The sequence below is a fragment of the Pogoniulus pusillus genome, chromosome 10 (assembly GCF_015220805.1).
Source record: "Pogoniulus pusillus isolate bPogPus1 chromosome 10, bPogPus1.pri, whole genome shotgun sequence".
Lineage (NCBI taxonomy): Eukaryota > Metazoa > Chordata > Aves > Piciformes > Lybiidae > Pogoniulus > Pogoniulus pusillus.
In genome coordinates this window covers 29,888,832-29,911,226 of record NC_087273.1, presented here as the reverse complement: position 1 = coordinate 29,911,226, position 22,395 = coordinate 29,888,832, and the positions used below count along the sequence as shown (strand labels likewise).

General features: G+C 42.6%; 1 protein-coding gene across 4 annotated transcripts in view; it reads left to right on the top strand.

The window, feature by feature from the left end:
- CARMIL1 (capping protein regulator and myosin 1 linker 1) overlaps window positions 1-22,395 on the top strand; it is a 244,731-nt gene that overhangs the window by 187,292 nt on the left and 35,044 nt on the right. For 3 of the 4 annotated variants that reach the window (XM_064150102.1, XM_064150100.1, XM_064150099.1), the window contains 2 exons: window positions 3,928-4,077; window positions 19,362-19,379. In XM_064150102.1, coding sequence (XP_064006172.1) covers window positions 3,928-4,077; window positions 19,362-19,379 — 168 coding nt within the window. The remainder of the gene's footprint in view (window positions 1-3,927; window positions 4,078-19,361; window positions 19,380-22,395) is intronic. The other variant, XM_064150101.1, reaches the window with a different exon arrangement.

Sequence of the window (22,395 nt, the reverse complement as noted above, 5' to 3'; positions counted from 1 at the left end):
GATACCTGCACATACCAAGTATCTTAATGCTGTTTACCTTCAGAACTTGTTCAGTTTCTCCTTAGTACAGCTCTTGTTTTGAAACTTGTCTTATTTTCATTTGCATCACTGATGTAATTTGAAACACGATTGTGAGATTCTTGCCTTTTGGCTTTAAAGATGCAACCTTGGAGGAGCCTGCACTCTGTGTTTGTCCTATAAACTTTGGCATTACTGTCAGATACGAAACTGAAAATGCCATCAGGATGCAACACTGAGTCATGAGTGCCAACTTGTTCTGCTGAGATGATAAGAATTGGTTGAATGTGAAATGCGAGGTAACATTTCATTCTTTACAGGAGGGGACTGCTGAGGCATTGTTCCCAGAATGAGTACATCTTGAGACTACCTCAGAAATTTAAGTATCAATTCTGAAGAGAAAGAGGTAGAAACCTATAAAAGGAAACATTGTTTTATTGTTTGGAGGTGCTGAGCTGTCAGGAGGCACAGTTGTTTGTTGTAAAGGTGCTTGCTTCATCTAGAGAAGAAATAAATGACTGTGTCCACAGAAAAACGTTTTTATTTCTAACATGGTGCCTCTGTAAGGAAATTCCAATACTCTGGGGTGGTTTTTTACAGAAGCCAGTGCATAGTTATTTTCCTGATTGAAATTGCTCTTCATTTCTAATTGAAATTTCTCGGGTTTCAGCTTACAGTCAGGAATTTTCTCAGGTGCTTTTCTCCCACAAGATAAAGGAGCCATATACATCCCCACAACAGAAGGCAACCTTATATTTGTCTCTTATGACAGTCCTCATATACAGAAAACCAAAATCACTCTCTCCCTCCTCTTCCCACTCCCCACCCCTATTTTTTTTTTAAATAAATTTAAAGTCTGGGTTATTTGAGGGTGTGTCTTAATAATACAGAGCAGCATTGTAGAAAGATACAACCTCTGGGCTCAGGAGCTGCACAACAGCATGAGTTAGCTCTGGTTGGTCCTGGAGCAGGCTCAACTGGCATGAGCAGTGCGCTGTCTCTGTCCAGTGGTGTTGTGCAACTTGGGCATACTCCAGCTCTGACACAGTAATTTTCTCCAGCCTTTGAGACACTTCAATAACAATCCTCTGCACATTCCCCAGCTGTTTCAAACCCCCCTTTTAAAATTATGGTCCTCAGGACCAGACTGACTATTTCAGTCTTCTAACCAACACTATGTAAGAGCAAAATTGGTTTTCTCATGATATTCTTTACTCCTTGTGCTTATGCAGCAAAGGAGGTAAGAATTCTTTCCTGTTGTCAGTGTAGTTCATTTTCCTGGCTGGATTTGCCTGGAGAAGAGGAGGCTCAGGGGTGATCTTATTACTGTCTACAACTACCTGAAGGGACATTGTAGCCAGGTGGGAGGTGGCCTCTTCTCCCAGGCAACCAGCAATAGAACAAGGGGACACAGTCTCAAGTTGTGCCAGGGTAGGTATAGGCTAGATATTAGGAAGAAGTTCTTGACAGAGAGAGTGATTTCCCATTGGAATGGGCTGCCCAGGGAGGTGGTGGAGGCACCGTCCCTGGGAGTCTTCAAGCAAAGCCTGGCTGAGGCACTTAGTGCCATGGTCTAGTTGACTGGCTAGGGCTGGGTGCTAGGTTGGCCTGGATGATCTTGGAGGTCTCTTCCAACCTGGTTGATTCTATGATTCTATGATCTCCCTCCCAGTAATGGCTTCTGGCTGCTAAACACTTGCAGCTTTTCAAAACTGAACCTACTTAGCTAATACAGCCAATTGCCAGTGCTCTTATTTCCTAAGGAATGATTGTCTGTACGTGTGATCTGAGTTGATGTACTTGGTGATTTATTTTGGCCTGCATTAGTAACATGTCACTGTTTAACACCCCTGTGTTTCTTGTTAACTGCAGATTATTTCAAACAGTGTAACACTGATGAAAGCACATTGAAGAGTGCAGATCTCAGAAATGCTGGTAGAGGAACCCCTGTCATATTTGTCAGTGTTAATCTGCAACTGACAGCTGCAATCTGAGAGCTGGCAGCTAGTTCTTAATACAGCAAAGATTAAACGCACTGATACAGTTCTGTGCCAGCTCCTTAAATTGAGATGTCACATACCACTAATTCAGCTACCTACAAATGCCTGTGTATGTTGCAACTTAACAGTGTTTGAGGCAAATTGGAAAAATAAGCCTTGTTTGACAAGCCCTGAGCTTGCCTCATGTGGTGGTAATTAGAGTTAATTGTTATTCTAGCCGTTTTAATGTGATTAAAAATAGATCCATAACAGTTTCCCAGAGTAGAAACTAGACTAAGTGAGCTGTAATTGTCTCAGGTCATCTGTTTACCCTTTTTTATGGTTAACAAAACTAAAATCCACTGCTCATCCTGAGTCATGCTGATATGAAGCAGTGGATTACAGCTGTCTGTAACTGCATTTTTGAAGGCTTCTGTGACTAACTGATTTGGGCCAATTCAAATACTTGCTTATAACAGATATTATGTAATATTCTCAACAGAACTGAGAACTATTTCATCATTTTCCTAACAACAGGAACTCACTCTATTCCAAGTATAACCCAGGGTGGTTTGTATTAACATTCTTCCTGTTCCTAGTAACAATCTTTGTTATGCAGGTCTAAAAATGGATTTTATTATTGTTAAGAGTTTTTGTTCTTTGGTATTTAAAAGAAAAAAAAAATCTTATCTCTTAGATCCCTAATGATGATTTCTTTGCTTTTTCTGGTAATCCCTACCAACTTCTTCAGTCAAAGAGAGCTAAGATATTTAACAAAACAGCCTTTTGTTTTTTGAATAGCAAGTGTGATGGTTTGGGTGTTCCCCGCCCCCCCCCACACTTTAGAAGTCACCCAGACTAGGCTCAGTCGGCTCTGGGAATATAAATGAAGCTATTTATTTACAGCTAGCACAATACACAAGCAGATATTTACAGTATATACAGTTATAGACACAAATATACAAGGGAAAAGGTAATACAGAAAACACAACTCCCCTCCCAGAAACCTGAGTCCCCAGGAGGGGCTCTCAACCACCCCTGCACCTTCCCCCTGCCCCTCTCAACCTTACCCCAGTCCTAAAGAAGAATAGAGGTTCAGCCAAGAGGTTAAGAAGCAAAGGTGAGTGGAAGGTGAGGTTAGGGAGCTGCAGCTCAGTCAGAAGCCCAAAGCAGAATACAACAAAAGGTTATCTAATGCTTACTTTCTTCTTCAGCAAGACTTTGAGGGGAGTAGCCATCACCATTGTTTTCCTTTCACAGCCTATGATCTAGTTCTTTGCAGCAAAACATTCTGGCCTGCTTCAAACTAGCACAGTAAGCAATAACCTTTTGTCTGTTTAATAATTGTGAACATTGTCTTAGCTGAGATTATACATGTCTCTATAATTTAAACAACAACCACCACCAAACAAAACCAACCAAAATAAGCCAAACAACACCCAAAAAATCTGAACAAACCAAATAATCTGAACAAACCAAAAAACCCATGCTCACAAAAAAAACCAAAAACAACCCAAACCAAACAACAAATGAATCCACAACAGTCCAGGACAAAACTTCTCCATCTCTTTAATTTCCTTATATTAAAGACAGGAAAAACACTGAAGAAGCCCCATAATACTATTATAAGGCAAAAATAGGGTGGGGTTTTTTTCTGACCTTTTTCACTTTAGATTTTCTTTCTTTCTTCTTAAAATGTGTGATGGAAGAGGTTTTCCATTGATAAAAAAACAAAACAAAACAGTCAAGGGGGGAACCCCAAAACAAAGCAAACCTTAAATGAAGATTAACACATGAAACTGAGCTTTGAATTTGTAGTTGGTCTTCTAGGATCTCCGGTCACTTAAGTTCTGCAAGCTTTCCAGTTAGGTTTGGTTTGCCTTTTTTAACAGTTTGATTGGTGTGTTCTTGTTTTCATCCTTGCCTTCAGGCTGACCACTTGACCAGACGTGGCAAACCACTTCCACAGCAGGAATCACTAGAAATTGAGTTAGCTGAAGAAAAACCGACTAAACGCTCTATCATCACGGTGGAGGAGTTGACAGAGATAGAACGTTTGGAGGATCTGGACACCTGTATGGTAAGACACATTCCTCAGCCCACTTATTTAAGCACACAAATAAAAGGAAGAAAAATAATGTTCAGAATGTCACTTGGCAATTTCATGGTATCAAAAACTGATGTTAGGAAATGGCTTCTGTAAAAAAGGATAGATGTTAGCTTGTGGACATTTTCCATGCTGCTGTTCAGCGGAGGAAAATTATCCCTTTTCTTTGCTTCTTTCCTCATACCTACTCAGGGGCCTCAGCCTTACTTACATTGCTACAATAAACATGTCTTCCACTGGCCACAGTTTCACAGAGGCTCAGCTGCAGCAATAAATTGGACTTTCGTGCTGCTAAGATTGCATCTTTTTGTACAGTTGTTGTTGGTTCAGCTCCCTGAGTAAACTTGTTGCAGTCAGACAAGCACAGCTCAAGAGAATGAGGACCAACAGGGCTGCTCCTTTCAGCAGCAGCTTATCTATGAAACAAAAGCATGCCTCCACTGAAAATCCCAGCTCCAAAGATTTCTCCCTCTCTTCCAAACCTCCTCCTTCACCAATATTTGATGCAGTATTTGTCTGATCATCACAGATTATCTACAAGGTATGTGGTATTGGTGGCCTTATGTAGCGCATCACCTGTATCATCAAGTTTTAGAAGCTTTCTGTAGTCAACCTTCAGTAATCTTTTTGAGCCCCAGATCCTATGGGAGACAAACATCCCAATAAAATGTGTGGCATCAAAACCTGTCCCTGTTAGTTTTTGCATGCTGGCTTCATGTGTAGCAAAATAAGCTAAGAGTTCATTCTGACCCCACATCCTCTTCATGTAAGTTTATTCCTGTAGTCTCTCAAGAAAAGTAATACTGGAAATCTGAAAAACAACTCCTGTCTTTAGCTCATATAACCATGGTAATATGAAAGGATCCTATCACTGTGCTGTTATCTTTCACTTTGGTCATATTCAAATAATGGAAATGTGATGATGCTTACACTCTCTTAAAGATCCATTAGGTGCAAACTGTACTTATCTACAGAAGTGTTTAGATTTCTCTTCATTCTCTTCATTCACCTTCATCTTGCTCAGAGAATCAAATCCTTTTGTGACCCACATTATCATCCATATCTAATTTCTGAAGAGAAAGATGTCTCAAATAAACACAAGACTGATTTTAATGCTAAAGAATCCATTTATTGAAAACTGTAACCCATTTTTAAGAGTTACTTTTGCAACCTGGATGCAAATAGTATTGGTTGCCATTGTAAAAACAGGTAGATAAGTAGAATCATAGAATCAAGCAGGTTGGAAGAGACCTCCAAGATCATCCAGGCCAACCTAGCACCCAGCCCTAGCCAGTCACCTAGACCATGGCACTAAGTGCCTCAGCCAGGCTTTTCTTGAACATCTCCAGGGATGGCAACTCCATCACCTCCCTGGGCAGCCCATTCCAATGCCAATCTCTCTGTGAAGAACTTCCTCCTGACATCCAGCCTATACTTCCCCTGGCACAACTTGAGACTGTGTCCCCTTGTTCTATTGCTGGTTGCCTGGGAGAAGAGACAGCCCCAAAAGGCTGAGTAATACAGGGATTTTTACAGCACTGGTACTCTTACTGAGTGCTTTTACAACTCAAAACATCTTAAGAATGGATTTCTCACATCTTCTGGACAGAGTTGTTAGCGTTTTTCAGGTGAGGTATTTTAGCTGTAGAAACATCCTATGGATTTCAGATTCTGTCTCAGAAAAAAATAATCTGATTTGTGGCAGTTTTTAGGTGTTAAAGAGGTGGAAATTCAGAACATTCTTACAGGGGCATCAATGGGGACTTTTTGAGCTTGTCAGTGCAGGAAGCAGATGCATTATGAAAGATTTTACTAGAAAGAGAACCATATGGTTTTATGAACTAGAATGATGAACCTGATTTCCTCTGATTGTTTTTAATCTTAAATAAGAAATAGCTTTTTAAATCTCACTTTCATAATGGTATTAGTCCAGAACGTTGCCTTGTTTGGCCATTGGAAATCCCTAAGCATCACAAAGTGTGCTGATAAAACAGATCCAGTCCTTGTGAGTGTGATGTACTCAGCTGCGTAGTTATGTATCCGACCTGAAACCTTGACTTGCACCTTGGTGTGGTGCATATTTGGGAGCCTAATTTCCTATTGCCAAAGGAAAAAGGAACAGGAGATAAGGCTGATCACACTGATGGCATGGCAGGAAAAACTCATCTATTCTACACTCTATATATCAGTTTGTTCTAGCTGGTTGTTAAGATGTCTGGAAAAAGAGATTTTGGACTTAATAAGAAAGGCACTGAGCTTGGACCAGCATTCTGGGGGAGTTGATTGGGTTTTTTTCCATTTGCAAAACTATTATCTTTAGTAAACTTGTTCTCTCCATTCTTATTTTCTTCAACAAGTCTACTTGTCATAAAATGCTTATAAGGTGTTCATTTGTGTATGCTTATACAAAGCGGAAAACAGGAAAGAGTTGTTTATTAAGCTTGGATTGGAGCAGAAGGATTTGAAACCTCCAGTGCTGGTGATAAGAGCCAAGAAACAGGCACTGGTATGTTTCACAGCCTGCCAGCTATTCTCAAGCAGGGTGCAGAGTGACTGTAGCTGGGAGGATTTCTCTGACAGAGCAGGGAGCTGCCATCCGTTCACTCTGAATTTTGATATGTATGAAAAACACAGACAAGACACAATGAAGTCATACAAATGGGTCCATGCAATACACCACTGAAAAATAGACTTTTATATCTTATTTCCTGTATCTTTTGTTGTGGGAATTGGAACTTATTAAATACCAAAGTGTGCAGTTAATGCATATTAGCTTCAGCTTAGGATGTGATTCTCATCTAGCCTTCAACAGTGGCCTGAGAGTCCATAATATGATAGATTTGGCAATCATACATGAATTTGCTGGTCTGTTAAATGAGTTCTGAAGAACTCTAGGAGTGATTGAGTGGTCCAGTGTAGGCTGCAGTAGCTGGAACATTATGGACCTGGGAATTTCTCATCTGCAGTACACTAAATTGATGCTTCCCTAATCTACAGCTGTCTTAGTTGTCTACATTTAATTAGAGCTGTGTTCATGGTAATGTCGTTAGATAAAAGTTATGTGCAAGTAGAATGGAAAGAAAAATCCTTATGCAGAAAATTAATTCCAGTTCTCAAATTAAAGGGCCTTATGAATTCATAATTCAGTTATGAATTAACTTCATAAAATAGTACAGATTCTCTTAACTTATTCTGTGCATATATATCACGAGAGTGACAGATTTTGAACTCATCCATGCATTTTAAAGCTAGCTTTAAATAAAGCACTTTTTTCAACTGAGACCCACTATCATGTGTGTGCAGTTGTGTAGGCAGACAGATACTACTTGGTTTAGTTTTGCATAGTCCTTGTAGTTGTACTCTGTTCTTTCATAGCCTTTCCAGAAGAAAAAGATGTTAAATAGTTCTCAATTCCCCACCCAAAGATGATGAAGCATCTCTGTTAGATTGTGTTTAACAGTTATGCTCTATGGTTTCTTGGGCCTTCTTTTGTTTGCTTGTTTTTAGCTATATGGCTTGCTAGTTTGGTTTCCAGAGTGCTAGAAAATCACCAGAATTGAGCTGATACTTAAAGATAAGCTCAGAGAGAAATGGTTTTTTTACAAGACATCTGTGTGCTCATCATCTTTACAATATCCATTTCAGCAATATGATTTTATTGTTATAGGTTGTAACAAGCAGGCAGTTTAAAATGAGTATTGTTTTAGAAGAAAGCAGAGGTTGTTTGCATTCTGAAGAGATATGGTAGGAGGTTGTTTGAAACCTGTAAGAGAGTTATGGGTTGCAATGCTCATCTGCTTATAAATTCTTCTTTAAAAGCATTTCAGTATAAGATAGAAGTGCTTGGGTGGTAAATTATGTGCCTGCAGAAATGCTTGTAGCTAATGGAAAGGGCCTGCCTGTGATGAATATTGAAACTGGGCCCTTTCCATTCTATTTAGAATTTTAACCATATATAGAGGGTTCTAGAAATCTAATGGAGAAAAGTTTAGGGGGGAAAAAAAGTCCCACAAGCAACATCTTAATGATTTAGTCTGTTTTGAATAATAGATTTCACCTGCACAGTAGAGGGGGGAAAAATACATGTATAGAAGTAGCAGAATATTTATGTATTAGTGTATGTTTTATCTTGGAAGTTGAACTATGTAACCATTGTCAAACATGAAGGTTCATGAACCTGTGGGTCCTGTAAAATAAGGGGTGCATGGCCCTCAGTGTTGTCAGAGAAGAGGGAGCCATTGCACACACCACACCAGAATTAGATTTATTTGTTTAAAAAAGAAAACTCATGAAGCACCACCTGAAAGCTTTTCTCTCCTCATCTCCTTATCCAAAACAAATCAGAACAACAGAACCCCCTTCATCTGCTTTCCCTGGAAAGAGAAAACTCACAGTAAAGATTCATGTCCATGTGCACTGTTGCTGCAGGAAGAAAAACTTAACTCTGGTATGCCCTGGTGTACTATGCATCTGATTCTTGTTGCAATTTACTTGCAGCAGAATGTCTCAGGTGTAGGTAGTCGACGTAAGTAGAACACCTACTGCAATAAAACCTCAGTTCCTGTTGGAATCCTTTTGTTCTCCTGTGCTACAAATAAAGCCGTAGCTCCACAGCTGGCTTAATCCATCAGAAATCATTGCTCTAGCTGAAAAGAGCATTTCTGCTTTCTCCTGCACACAGCTCACTCCTTTCTGCCCACACTGTCAAACTTGTAAGAGCGTTCACACGGCCTCGCTGCAAACTGAGTGTGGGAATTGAAAATTAAGCTTTTTACAGAGGATTTTTTTCCCTCAGGTGAGTTTACAGACTGCCTACTCCTCTAGTTCAGTTCACAAAACAAATCCTGAGCAGGAGCAAGTAGGCCAGGGATGAGGGCAAAGGCAGCAGCCTGGATGAATGCTGGATTAAATTGATTGTGACACTTGAGTCTCTCTCTTGTATGCATTAGCAGAAATGGGCCTTTGATGTGTAATAAATGCAGCACTCTGTGGGAAGCTAGGAATTGGCATTATCATATGTGAGAGCATTCCTGGCTTCTGAAAAGGCTCCATCACAGCCATGTGAGCAAATCTACTTCAGTGGGAGTCCAGCAATATTTCTGACTCATCCCAAACTAGGGCAGTTTATGAAAACATGCCCTGGGGGGGTGGGGGGGCAGCAGAGTGCTCCCTAAACCCTTCCCTGCACATGCAGTGCTGTGGCTGAGAAAGACACAAAAGGAGCTGATGGGATAATTGTGCAGAACCTATGAACAGCTTTTTGGCAAGTTGTCTGTTTGGATGTTAGCTTCACCATTAGCATTTTGATGATGTTAATTATGAACATCTATTACCTATCTTTTACGAAGTTCTTTTCTATGTAGTTTTGTAGCATCCTCATTGCTTTTAGAAGTCCTTATCTGTGTTGATTCAGTGCCTTTTACATCTACAGACTACAGCTTCTGTCAGGCTCATGAGGGGTTACATGTTCCCAGCTGAAATGCTTTAAAAGAAACTTGGCTTTCAATGTCTTTTTCTTGGTCTGTGAGTGGAAGGAGGTGATGGATAATTGATACATAGTATGTTTTTCTTAAACCAACTGAGGTTCCTTAGAGTTCAAAGCAGTTTCTCATCATTTAGGGTATGTTATTGGTGCCACAGAAAGTAAATGAAGAATGTGATAAAGTGCTTCTACTCAAAACACTGCATGCTTGGTTAAGAAAAACAGTAGTGCAGAATTGGAGATTGTTTTCTGGTCAGGTTAAAAGGAGAATTAAAAGTGCAGCTGCTGGATGTTCTGTTTGCATGGTGGCACTTCTTCATCTGGAGCTTGTCCTCCCGTAATACTGCTGCTTTTGTTTGCTCCAGTAGACCCAGATTTGTGTTGGGGTGGAGAGGAGGGTGAGTATAACAGTGATAACAGTATATCAGTCTTACTGATACTGGGATTCAGTCATTTTATTTCATGTCATGAACAAACCACATTGAAAGGAGAATTCAGTAACAAAGCACTCACTGAGACAGTGGTCTTGAAAGTTGAACTTCCCTGCGGATTTTTTTAACAGGGAATTTACTAAGTTAGTCTGTGGCAGACAAAGTTCTTGCCCATGTAGCTGTGCAGCCTATAGGTGCTGCCAGCCCTGGCTGCTCCATCTTGCCACTTGCCAGTCTGCTGGCAAGAATTTGGATGCCTAAGCTGCAGGAAGTTAGCAGGTGCCAGGTAGCTGTTGCAGCCTGTAGCTTGGTGGCTGACCTTGCCTTGGCTTACCTGCCTTGCCAGCCACCACCCACCCATACAGCCAGCAGCAGAGATCAGCCAAGCACTTACTTAACCTAATTCAGGTAAAGTTATGAGGATTAAAGCCCCTCTGCAAGGGTTGAATCAGGGGGCACTTGTGTGATCCCTTTTGCCAGCGAAGCCATGGAGTCAGCTGATGCTCAGCTCAAATAGATAAAGAATTCATCTTTCCACAGCTTCTGTTTATAAGAAACTGCTCACTGTTTCCCATGGGAGATTAGCAGGAGTTCCTTTGGCTTGCCAAAATCTAGACTCTGTAACCTTTGGCAAAGGAACAGCAAACAGCACAATCTGTAATAGTGCTGTTTCTGTAGCACACATCTGTCTGCAGCCATAATACTTCAATTAATATCTGGCAAGCTGACGTTCTCAAGTGGCTGAGGAGTTTTCTGTCTAAGTTGCATGGCCTTTCTACTGCTTTTTAATTCTTACAGCATCCCAGATAAGTAGCTTGGCATTGAATGACTTATCTGCACTGTGTGAGTGTTGGTTACTTTGAAATCTGGAAAGCCTACTGAAAATAGCATATGCATGAGTCTTTCTTACCAGGAGTGCTTTGTGGTTTTTGCTTCACCCAGATGAATTTGCAACTTTGTGCTCTGCACAATACCTCATATTGCAGGAATCAATAATAGTTGCTCACAGAAAGAGGGGAGAGACAAGTCTAAGGCAGGCAGTTGCAGGGTTATCATTACATTTTGCTGTATTTTGTGAAGGTAAAGGAAGTTTTGATGAGCTGGGTTACTGGAATAGGAAGTTCTGAACAAACAAAATCAAAAGTACAGGTAGAAGATAGGGTCTAAATCATCAAATCTCATCCCTGCTATCACTGGCACAATCTTACTCATAAATTTTATCAGGCTTCTTCTCAAAACATTTCTCCCTCTGACTAGAGAACTTAAAGGTAAATAGATTCTTTCTGTTGAGATTAAGGTCAGCTAAAGACTCATTGCAAAGCAGTGGGTGTGTCTCTGCGGTGAGATCTTACTTAATGTGAGAAAAGATCAAATTACTGTGAATTTTTGGGGTCACTAGTGGCAGAACTGGAATACTGATCTGAAACTACAAGCACTTAAACCTTTGGGGGAATCATAGAATCAGCCAGGTTGGAAGAGACCTCCAAGATCATCCAGTCCAACCTAGCACCCAGCCCTATCCAGTCAACTAGACCATGGCACTAAGTGCCTCATCCAGGCTTTTCTTGAACACCTCCAGGGACGGTGCCTCCACCACCTCCCTGGGCAGCCCATTCCAATGCCAATCACTCTCTCTGGCAACAACTTCCTCCTAACATCCAGCCTAGACCTCCCCCAGCACAACTTGAGACTGTGTCCCCTTGTTCTATTGCTGGTTGCCTGGGAGAAGAGACCAACCCCCACCTGGCTACAATGTCCCTTCAGGTAGTTGTAGACAGCAGTGAGGTCCCCCCTGAGCCTCCTCTTCTCGAGGCTAAACAACCCCAGCTCCCTCAGCCTCTCCTCATAGGCTTTGTGTTCCTGTTCCAGGCCCCTCACCAGCTTTGTTGCCCTTCTCTGGACACGTTCCATCACCTCAACATCTCTCTTGAATTGAGGGGCCCAGAACTGGACACAGCACTCAAGGTGTGGCCTGACCAGTGCTGAGTACAGGGGAAGAATAACCTCCCTTGTCCTGCTGGCCACACTGTTCCTGATGCAGGCCAGGATGCCATTGGCTCTCTTGGCCACCTGGGCACACTGCTGGCTCATCTTCAGCCTCCTATCTACCATTACCCCCAGGTCCCTTTCCTCCTGGCTGCTCTCCAGCCACTCTGTCCCCAGCCTGTAGCACTGCTTGGGGCAGAGCACATGTTAAAGAAAACAAAGGGGTGAGCAGGGCAGAAAGACACTGTGTGTCAGGGTAGTTGCATTCAAAGCCAATCAGAACCTCTTTTAATCCTCTGGGACACTTCCAGTGCCATGGGTGTTTAGAGACTCTAGGTCAAGTTGGTGTCCATAGTCTCTTGGAAATTACAGAATCCAGTGCCTTGTTACCAACCAACACTCAAGTCAGTGTTTAAGGGCGAGCAGTCCTGCTTTGCAGGGCTGACATCTTCCTCTTCTGTCTGTCTTTTTGAGGCTTGTGTGCAGCCCCATGACTGTCTGGCCAAGTTGCATTGTTTTAATCATGGATCACACTTAGGTGGTGACACTCCATACACAGCCCAGCCTTTGGATTTTGTCATCCTCTCTTAGATAATCATGCTTGATCTTTTCTGGTTTGGAGAAGAAGCTCAAATGCTCAAGTTTTTGTGTTTCCCTACAGCATCTTATAATATTGGCTAGTTGCTTCTCAAGATATCTCCTGTTTTTAGTAGATATCTTAATATACTAGTTCCTGACTGAACTTAAAAGTCAGAAAGCTGACTTGGTGTGCTTTGTTTTGTTTTAAATGTTTAAGTTCACAAAGTATGTCATAAAGTGTCTGAGGGGTGTAAAGATTTATTGTGCACACTGGAAAAGTGTGAAACAAACTTCAGTGAGAAAAGAAGAGCAGCTCAAAGTGTGCCTGGGTTTTCAAGCACAAAACTTCCCATCACAGATCTGAGCAGGAAGGCTACTAGTTCACTTCACTGTCCAAGGTAAGCTGTATGTGATTCACAGTGCTGAGGCTCCTTGTAGTATTTCTCCTTTGAAATGTCACTGGTTCAGCACAAATAATGCATTGTCTGCCCCCAAAGGATATGACAAGGGGAGGAAAATGTATGGTGCTTTTTTCTTGGATGACTGTGGCTGCTTTTGCTAGCTGCTCAGTTCAGGTTGTTGGAAGGAAGGGGAGATGCAGAAGCTGAGTTGTGAAGATGTAGGGCGTGTGAATGAAACAGTCCTCATTCTTAAAAGCATAGAAAGGTTTGGATTGGAAGAGACCTTGCAGGACCATCTACTCCAACTCCCCTGCCATGCAGAGGACATCTTTCACTAAAGTTACCTTCCACCTGACTTTGAACACTTCTATTCAGGAGTGCCTTGCCTCAACCTTGCTTTAATAATGTTATTGCCCAGGACACATACAACAGAATCACAGAATTGTAAGGATTGGAAAGGACCTCTGGAGATCATCTAGTCCAACCCTTCTGATAAAGCAGGTTCACCTAGAGCAGGCTGCCCAGAACCACATCCAGGTGAATTATTAATATATCCAGAGAAGGAGATTCCACAACCTTTGTGGGCAGTCTGTTTCAGTACTCTGTCACCCTTGAAGTAAAGAGTATCTCCCTTATGTTCAGCTGGAACTTCCAGTTCATGCCTGTTGCCCCTTGCCCTGTCTCTGGGCACTAAGAAGAGTCTGTCCCCATCCACTTGACAGTCAGCCTTTTGATATTGATAAGCATTCATAAGATACCCTCTCAGTCTTCTCTCTTCCAGGCCTAACAGCCTCAGATATCTCAGCCTTTCCTCTTAAAAGAGATACTCCAGTCCCCTCATCATCTTCATAGCCCTCCACTGGCCTCTCTCTAGTAGTTCCTTGTCTCTCTGGAACAGGGGAGCCCAGAACTGGTCCCAGTATTCCAGCTGTGACCTGCTAATAACACTATTCTAAATGCTCTCTAGAATACCCTTGGCTGCTTTGGCCACAAACGCATGTTGCTGGTTCATGGGGAACTTTTCTTGTCCACCAGGACTCCCCTGTTTTTGTCTACAGAGCTACTTCCCAGCAGGTCAAACCCTAATCTGTACTGATGCATGGAATTATTCCTCCCTAGGTGTAGGACCTTGCACTTGCCCTTGTTGAACTTCACTCATGGTGACTGTCTTTAAAGACTTACCTGAGAGTATCTTACACCACTGTCCACTCCTCCATATTTGCTGAGATTAAGAGCTTTTTCTTCTTACATTATGGGTGTTTTAAGTCATGAACAAAGTAAGTTTTGCTTCAGTGTTTGCTGGGTGAAGGTAACGAAGCAATCGCAAGCAAGAACATTGTAGTGGCTTAAAGAGGTAGCTTGTGTCATCTGACCTGCAGCAATTCTCTGTGCTGCACTAAATTTTTAAGTAAAACAAATTAGTTGGAAGCATCCTAGAGCCTTACTGCTGTAGGAAATGCTGCTAGCCTTTTCACGAGCAAGTGCAAGGCAGAACTCATGGTGCAGAGCATTGCTTCTTCTCTTGCAGTTGGTCCTTGCAGGAAGAGTATCACAGTATTATTAGGATTGGAAGAGACATCACAGATCATCAAGTCCAACCCTTTACCACAGAGCTCAAGGCTAGACCATGGCACCAAGTGCCACGTCCAATCTTGCTTTGAACAGCTCCAGGGACGGTGACTCCACCACCTCCCTGGGCAGCCCATTCCAATGTCCAATGACTCTCTCAGTGAAGAACTTTCTTCTCACCTCGAGCCTAAATCTCCCCTGGCGTAGCTTGAGGCAGGATGCTCATTTAGAACACAAAATACAAGATCCAGTTTAATTCATGCATTTGTTTTTTTTCACTCTTTATAGTAAAAGCTTTGGCTACTTATCTGCAGGATCATTTATTAGCAAGAATTTTGCATGACTTGAAATATACAAGTGTGGGCTTAATAAAAGAATATGCTTGATGAGATATCAGACTACAGAAGCCACATCTCAACAAGTAGAAAATCAAAGATTTCTTGGCTAGTGAAATGGAAAGAGCTCAAGGGCAAATCCATTGAGCTTATCTTACTGCAGTGCTACTCCTATTTTTTTTAATCTCATTTGGTTTTGTGGGTTTGGTTTTTTTCAGAAGATGTTGCTGTACAAAGTAATTCTAAAGGTCAGGCTGGTTTAGATGAGACTAATTGAATTACTTCTGAACCACAGCTCATTCTCTAGAAATTCAGCTGTTGAGGAAGGTACAGAAATAAACATAGTCCTTAAATTTGTGTAGGGATTACTTACATGCTGTGTTTATTTAGAGTATCTTTATTTATATGCAGCATTTCCATCTAGAAGACAGAACTCTGAAGTACAAGGTCAGGGCTAGATCCTTTGCTCATGTAAAGATGCATAGCCACTACCTTCAGCTCACCTGCAGCAACAAACAACCTATTGCATCTTGGCCTTGGTTTCTAGATAGGTGTTGGTGCATTTGCTCTCTTGTCTATGCTGAAATACTGCTTTAGCTCTCATGGATTTTAACATCCTGCTTAACTTTCCAAGGACAATGACACTCCAGGGAGTGATTCTGAGGACAGTGATTTAGGTTAACACTGCTGCTAGTGGGAAGTACATAGTGAGCTTTCTGCAAGCCCATGCTGAGTGTTTTACCCAGGAAATCATGGTGTAAAATCTTCAGTAACTGAAGCAAGCAATAGCAACTTTCTAGCTTCTAAGACTTTTATACAGTTGCTGAGACACCTGTGTCCAGAGATTCATATGCAAAAAAGCCAAGTTAGTCAGCTTTCTGCTCTGCTTTATGAATGCACCTGAAGATTGTTTGCTTCATTATTTCTTTTGATTGTCATTATTTGTATAGTGAGACAAAAGATATATAACATTTCTGTCAAAGGAGACTAAGAGAAGCATGGAAAATGTCTATTGGCTGAGGTCACAGAGTGTTAGGGGATGAAAGTGACCTCAAAAGATCATCTAGTCCCACTCCCCTGCCACAGCAGGGTCATGTAAAGTAAGTTACACAGGAATGTGTCCAGGAAGATTTCAAATGCCTCCAGAGGAGGAGACTCCACAACCTCTCTGGGTAGTGTGTTCCAGTGTTCCGTCACCCTCACAGTGGTATTTATTCACATGGAACTTCATATGCTCCATCTTGCACCTGCTGCCCCTTGTCCTGGGCAAGAGAGCCAAGAGCCTGGCTTCATCCTCTTGACACCCTTCACACATTTATAAACATTTAATGAGATCAGCCCTCAGTCCCCTCTTCTGCAAGCTTAAGAGACGCAGCAGCCTCAGCCTTTCCTCATAAGGAAGATGTTTCATACCCTTAATCATCTTTGTGGCTCTGCATTGGACTCTTTCAAGCAGTTCCCTGTCCTTCCTGAACTGAGGCACTCGGAACTGGCCACAGTGTTCCAGATGTGGCTTCACCAGTGCAGAGCAGAGAGGCAGGAGAACCTCTCTTGACCTACTAACCACTCTCTTAGCCACAGGGCATGTTGCTAGCTCACGGTCATTCTTCTGTCCACCAGGACCCTGAGGTCCTTTTTCTCTATACTGCTCTCCAACAGGTCACTCCTCAACCTCTACTGGTACATGGGGGCATGGAAACAGTGTCATGGCAGCTTTAGCATGAGTTCTTTACAACGAAAGAGAAGCATGGGACTTGTGATAAAATACCTTGTTTTCTCATACCTCTTTCTTTAAAAGGCATTCCTCACAAAATGCATATAGATTGAAACAGTTTAGCACTGCTTTGAAATGTTCTGGATGAATCCTTGGAAATAACTTTTTTCTGATAGCTCATTCCCAGTTGGCACATTGTTAGGCTTTCCCAGTCTAGTGCCTGGTTTTGTTTGGCTTGAATTGGGTTGGAATTTTCAACTGTGGGTTGGCATTTTGCCTTAAGGAATGACCTGTGTACACTGAGAGGCAGACCACTTTGTTTTGCAATTGCACTGAGAGCAAGAGAAGGGGGCAGAATGGGTGGCCTTGTGGTTCTGTAGTACTTCAGGGGTCTGAACACTGGTGTTAGATTCCCTGCAGAGTGATCAGATTCTTTGGTGACTTCAGGCAAGTTCTTTGCTTTGCTTAATGGTGCTTTCTTGTCTAACCTGTTGCTTGCTTTGTGCCTCCCTCTTCTCTTCCCTCCTTGCTTTATAGCACCTTTCAACTTTTAAGCAGCTCAGTAGTCTCACATACTTAGGTGAGATCACTAAAGTGTGGAAGGTTGGAGTTTCTAAAAGCCCTTGCTGGATCAGAGATACAGACTGTGAACTTCTCCAGATTCTGGGATTGCCTCCTGTTATTTATGGATTACTCTACATTTTGGTCCTGATCACACTTCCAGCTGCTTGTGTAGTATCAATAACTTCCCTGCATGTGCATTAAATACACAGAGCACGCTGGAGTACTACTAATACTACCTGAAAGAGGAGCAGTGTTGGAGAATGGTTTTTAAGAGTGCTGGAGATGTATTTTTAAGATAGTTTCAGGTTTCCAGATATGTCTGAATGGATTCTGCATCTTCTCCAGCAAACTCAGAGCAGCCCTAGTGAATGGCAGTATGGAAGGTGGGCAAGAGATGAGAGAACATGAATTCTGGCAGGGAAATGGAGTTAAAGCATATGCATGGATGGATAGCATATAAAAATGAGATTAGTGATGAAGTCTGCCTGAACCACTGCTGGCTGAGAACTCCTGCATAAAGCCAAAGTTTCTGAAGGTAAATGAAACAAAGAAATAAACCCCAGACCCTCGAGCAAGTAAATAAAAATCCTGAGGACAACAGAGTAATAAAGAAGCAGACCTGTGTGCAGTGAGGTTGCTCTTGATACTTAGACTAAGCCCATAATATCTTTTAAAACTTTTAGCTACAGTTAAGCTTAGAAGTATGAACCACGATGGGTGGATTGTTGCTGCTGAAAACGTCACAGAGCTGAAAATGTGACCTTTGTGTCCCTTCAGCAGTTAAATTACCAACCCCACATCACCTGCAGACTCTTTTCACTGCTGCTAATTGAATGCCACTGCAGTATGCATTTAAAAATGCATCACTTCTGTGATGAAAAGTTAATCTGGACCATGGATATTGGCTTCTGCCATAAACACTCTGCTAATGCCTGCAGTGTTGTTATAGCAGCAGTTCCCATTCAATTTGAAGACAAAACTGTACTTTCAGTAGCAGTTTTTTCTGTGTGTGCCACAGAAGAGGTGAGGTATGGCACTGCTTCATTTTGTGTGGCTGTGCTTTCTCCTGGTTTTTCTTTCTTGAAGGGGAGAGGAAAGGCCTTTCTTTAGTAATGGAGTAACATTCTCCTAACACACTAAAAGTGCTTGAAAGGCTGCACCTCTGAGCCTTCTTATGGGAAGGAAAAATACTGCTCCTTTGACTTAAGTTTATTTAAACCTCAGGGGAACAAATTTGCATCCCTTTTCTTTCAAGAGAAGCTTTGTTTTGTTTTCCTTACCCTCTTCTTTTCCACAACAAAATGCTGTTTTTTAATTCGGAAGCTTCCTTCAGAGTAGGAGATGATAAAAATCATAGAATCATAGAATCACTCAGGTTGGAAGAGACCTCCAAGATCATCCAGTCCAACCGAGCACCCAGCCCTAGCCAGTCAACTAGACCATGGCACTAAGTGCCCCAGCCAGGCTTTTCTTGAACACCTCCAGGGACAGTGCCTCCACCACCTCCCTGGGCAGCCCATTCCAATGCCAATCACTCTCTCTGCCAACAACTTCCTCCTAACATCCAGCCTAGACTTTCCCCAGCACAACTTGAGACTGTGTCCCCTTGTTCTATTGCTGGTTGCCTGGGAGAAGAGACCAACCCCCACCTGGCTACAATGTCCCTTCAGGTAGTTGTAGACAGCAATGAGGTCCCCCCTGAGCCTCCTCTTCTCTAGACTAAACACCCCCAGCTCCCTCAGCCTCTCCTCATAGGGTTTGTGTTCCAGGCCCCTCACCAGCTTTGTTGCCCTTCTCTGAACATGTTCCAGCACCTCAACATCTCTCTTAAATTGAGCTTTTTTTTCTCACTACTGGTGCTAGAAAAATGACAAACCACTTCACATTGGGACAGCACACGGTAGGTTGGTACCCATGACAAGTGCCAAACCTGAATTTGTCCCAGTACCTGTGAAACAAAGAGAGATTGCATCCTTCTCTGGTTATCCTCTGGAAGCAGGAAATGTCTAGCATCTCCAAGTGCAAGGGATTTTTACCTCCTTCTTGCATGTCATCTTTCCTGCTAATACCTTTAAGTGTTTTGGCTTTACTTTGCTTTATTTTGGTGATTGCTAGTTTTGCCTCCTTTCCTGAGAACTGCTATTGCTTTGTCTGCCCCATTCATATTCTTTTTTCTTTCTTTTTTGCTGCATGGAGACTCTCTGCTGTACAAGTGTAAGTACTTTTTTAGCTCTGCTGTTTCTGGCCTACTTGTTTACGTTTTTTGTGCTCCATTTGCCTCTGTACTGCTTTGTGACTCTCCTGGGAGCCTGTAGTGCCATCCGTCTGCACCTAACAAACCGACAGCGGTTCGCAAACAAGGTTGAATTTTACCATGTTCAGCCAATTGAAAGCATCCCTTGGCTTTAAGACCAAACCAAAGCAGGGTCCTGATGATGCTGGAGGTTTAAGCACTGGTGTTACTGCTCAGAATGAAAGTCTGTTGATTTAGTCTTGTATTCAAGTGTTATCCAGCTTAATGGTAGGAATGGCTTAAAAATTAGCATAAACGTGGCCTTTCTTGCCTTGAGGGTGGAAGAGATGTCAAGAATTATCTCAGTTCCCTCAGCTGTATTTTTCTTTGTCTAGTTCAGCCACTCTGAGCTTTTTACTGCTGTTCTCACTTCATTGTTCTGTTGCCTTTAACGTTTTCATGAAGCTGAAAACCCATACATGGTTTTGTGGGAAGGAGAATTGAAAGGAGACTGGTTGAGGAGATCAGTTTCAAGAGGGAGGAGGAAGCTGTTCATTAGTTTGAAATCTTCTGAAAGGGAGGTGACAGGAGGGTCACAGAGCATCCTTTTATCTGATACCACTGAATAAAAATTAATTTGAAGGCAGAGGAGAAAACCATGGAAATGAGCATATCCTTCAGCACTGAGTGTAATTTCAGTTACTTGTGTAATCAAGGAATCACAGATCTCTAGAGGCTGGGGGGGACCTCCAAAGATCATTAAGTCCAACCTCCATACCAAGGTGGAGCACCTTCACAGGAACACATCCAGGTGGGTTTTGAAAGTCTTGAGAGAAGGAGACTCCACAACTGCTCTGGACAGCCTCTTCCAGTGCTCAGTCACCCTCATTGTAAAGAAGCTTCTCCTCATGTTGAGGTGAAACCTTCTATGTTCCAGTTTGTAGCCACTGTTCCTTGTCTTATTGCTGCTGACCACTGAAAAGAGATTGGCCCCATCCACTTGACAGCTGCCCCTCAGCTATTTATAGACACTGATCTGAGACCCTGTTGCTAAAAGCACATTGTTTTCCAGCACTCAAAGTGATTCTAGTTGTTGGGTTTAATTCCCAAGGTATCGATGTTCTTCCACAGATGGTAATATGATTTAAGAAACTTGAGAGCTCAGATGGTTTTGTAAGGGAGTCAGGAGGGAGGAATCTGAAAAAGTGATCATGAGTAGAGATCCAGGGAATTTATAGTTAGCTTGGATACATGAGAGTATCTAACTCTAAGTAAGCCCTTATTTGGGAGTGCAGTGGAGATTTGCCAGCTTCCATCAACTGCAGAGGGTTACCTTTGTGGAGCCATCTTCAGCCTTATCAGTTGCATAGGACTAAGAGTTCCAAGAGAGCCTCCCAAGACACAGAAATGCAGTTAATATTTTTATCTGCTCTGCTAGGCAGCAGAGGGAGCTGGGGTTGTTTAGCCTAGAGAAGAGGAGGCTCAGGGGGGACCTCATTGCTGTCTACAACTACCTAAAGGGACACTGTAGCCAGGTGGGGGTTGGCTTCTTCTCCCAGGCAACCAGCAATAGAACAAGGGGACACAGTCTCAAGTTGTGCTGGGGAAAGTCTAGGCTGGATGTTAGGAGGAAGTTGTTGGCAGAGAGAGAGTGATTGGCATTGGAATGGGCTGCCCAGGGAGGTGGTGGAGTCACCGTCCCTGGAGGTGTTCAAGCAAAGCCTGGCTGAGGCACTTAGTGCCATGGTCTAGTTGACTGGCTAGGGCTGGGTGCTAGGTTGGACTGGATGATCAACCTGGTTGATTCTGTGATTCTATGATTCTAAAGTGTTGTCATGGAATAGTAGGCAAAATAGGGAGCAAGTTCAGGAGGTGGTCTGCTAGAACAGAAAGTCCATGGAAGAAGTGAAGCAGGGGAGGTTGATATTTGCTCTGCAAAGGCCCTGACTGAAAGAAAGCAGGAGAGCCATGTTGTTCTTTTATGTCCAGAGGTGGTGGGAAGGCAGAAGGTACACATCTTCCAAACCTGAGCTTTTTCCAGGACTCAGCCTGGGGAGAGGCAGACGTCTTTCCACAGAAGTCCAGACACCTCCTTTAGTAATGGCATGCACTCTGCAGCTGTAGCATACTGCACAGTGGCTGAGATATTAAGCTGAGATTACATCTAATATTTCGTAGAGAGAGAGCACACTGGCCTATTTAAATTAATACTTTGACCCATTTTGCTCTGTGTGTGATCCAGAAAGTTCACTTGGCAAGAAGCCTTTCATCTGTGCACTTCATAAGCAGGCTGGAAACAGAAGGTTTTCAAATCAATGTGTGTGTAGAGCTGTTATTCATGCTGCTAGAGCAAATGGGAAGCATCTCTATCCCTCTGCCTTTATCCCCAGCAACCAAGCTGCTGCTGGATTGTGCCAAGCTGACAGTAAGTTATAGCAGTGATCCAGAGACTGGCTTATGGTCATCAGCACAAGCTCTGCAAGGTCATCTAGGGGCATTTTCTTGTCTTGGAAGGAAGATGAAAGCATTCTGTTCTTGTCTGTCAGGAATGTCTCGGAGCATTTAAGTCCCTGCACAGGAGACATGCTTTGTGCTACTTTGCCCTGGTGCCTTGGGCCAGTGCAACTCTCAGCTTGCCTGTGTTCATCCAGGATTGCTGCAAGCAGTGGCTGTGAAGTTATTGAGTGATTGGAGGCTGTCCATTAGCTTTGCTTTCTGTCTTCCTTTCTTATCTTTAGCATGTGAGTTGCTGCATTATCCTGCTAGATGTGGTTTCCAGGAACAGCACCAAAACAAGTGGCAAGCAGACCAAAATGAATGCAGATCTACATTAACAAGGGAAATGGACTAGGATTATTGATAGTGAACCCTAGTGGCTGTCCCAGAAATGCTAAACTGCTTCAGAGCTTCCTTACATGAGTGGTGGATGCCTTTGGTTGTTTCTGGCTTGGGAGAAAGATCAGCAGCAATTGAGATGTGCAGTTCAGAGACTTCCCA